Source organism: Sporobolomyces salmoneus (genome assembly GCF_050403485.1).
Source record: "Sporobolomyces salmoneus JCM6883 DNA, S_salmoneus_JCM6883_v1_ctg227, whole genome shotgun sequence".
NCBI lineage: Eukaryota > Fungi > Basidiomycota > Microbotryomycetes > Sporidiobolales > Sporidiobolaceae > Sporobolomyces > Sporobolomyces salmoneus.
The window spans coordinates 1-682 of NW_027480936.1; the positions used below are offsets into that span (position 1 = coordinate 1).

The 682-nt window shown below is 53.1% G+C and overlaps 1 protein-coding gene across 1 annotated transcript; it reads right to left on the reverse strand.

The window, feature by feature from the left end:
- On the reverse strand, positions 1–496 carry JCM6883_007145 (uncharacterized protein; the record flags this gene model as incomplete). Its single annotated transcript, XM_076635756.1, has 1 exon — positions 1–496. A coding segment is annotated over one exon (496 nt), but the record flags the coding sequence as incomplete, so codon positions are not given.
- Between the last annotated feature and the right edge of the window lie 186 nt (positions 497–682).

Genomic DNA, 682 nt, shown 5'->3' on the forward strand with positions numbered 1-682 from the left:
AATCGGAATCGGCAAAGTCGACGTAGAAATCGGCGTCATTCATCGAATCATCGCTCGCTTGACGTTTCCAGAGTCCTCCTCCTAGGTTGATGTTCTTCTTGAGTGCTTGTTCCTTTGCGACTGCCGCGAGTTGAGCCTTGTTGTGTTTCGAATCTTGAGTCTTACGAAGTTTCGACAAATCGAGGTTCGCTTCTCGGTAGTTCTTCGCCGCGAGTTCAGTGTCCTTGTCGAGATCGAGGTGGTTGTTGCGTTCGGCCGCGAGGAGAGCTTTGTTCTTGTTCTTGTTGAGTCGAGTAGCAGCGATTCGACGACCTCCTCCGAGTCCTCCGACGAGTCCACCTCCTCCGTAGAGACCTCCATCGATCCCTCCTCCTCCTCCTACGAAGATGGGATCAACGATGAGACTCTTCTGTTCGAGCTTGGACGACGAGAGGGGAGTAGGAACGGCGAGAGCGAGAGCGAGGAGTGAAGCGACAACGAGGGTCGAGGAGAGCATCTTCGATTTCGTGGTGGGAGTGAAGTAGAGGGTAGAGTAGAAGAGTCGAGGTCGAGGAGTAATGTAAGGTGGATCCAAGAAAGTCGAGAGGTCGAGAGCTGTGAGGAGAGAAGAAGAGGAAGAAAGAGAGGAAGAGGTTTTGTGCGACTGAGAGGACACTGCGCAAAGAGAGCTGCGAAGAGAGGG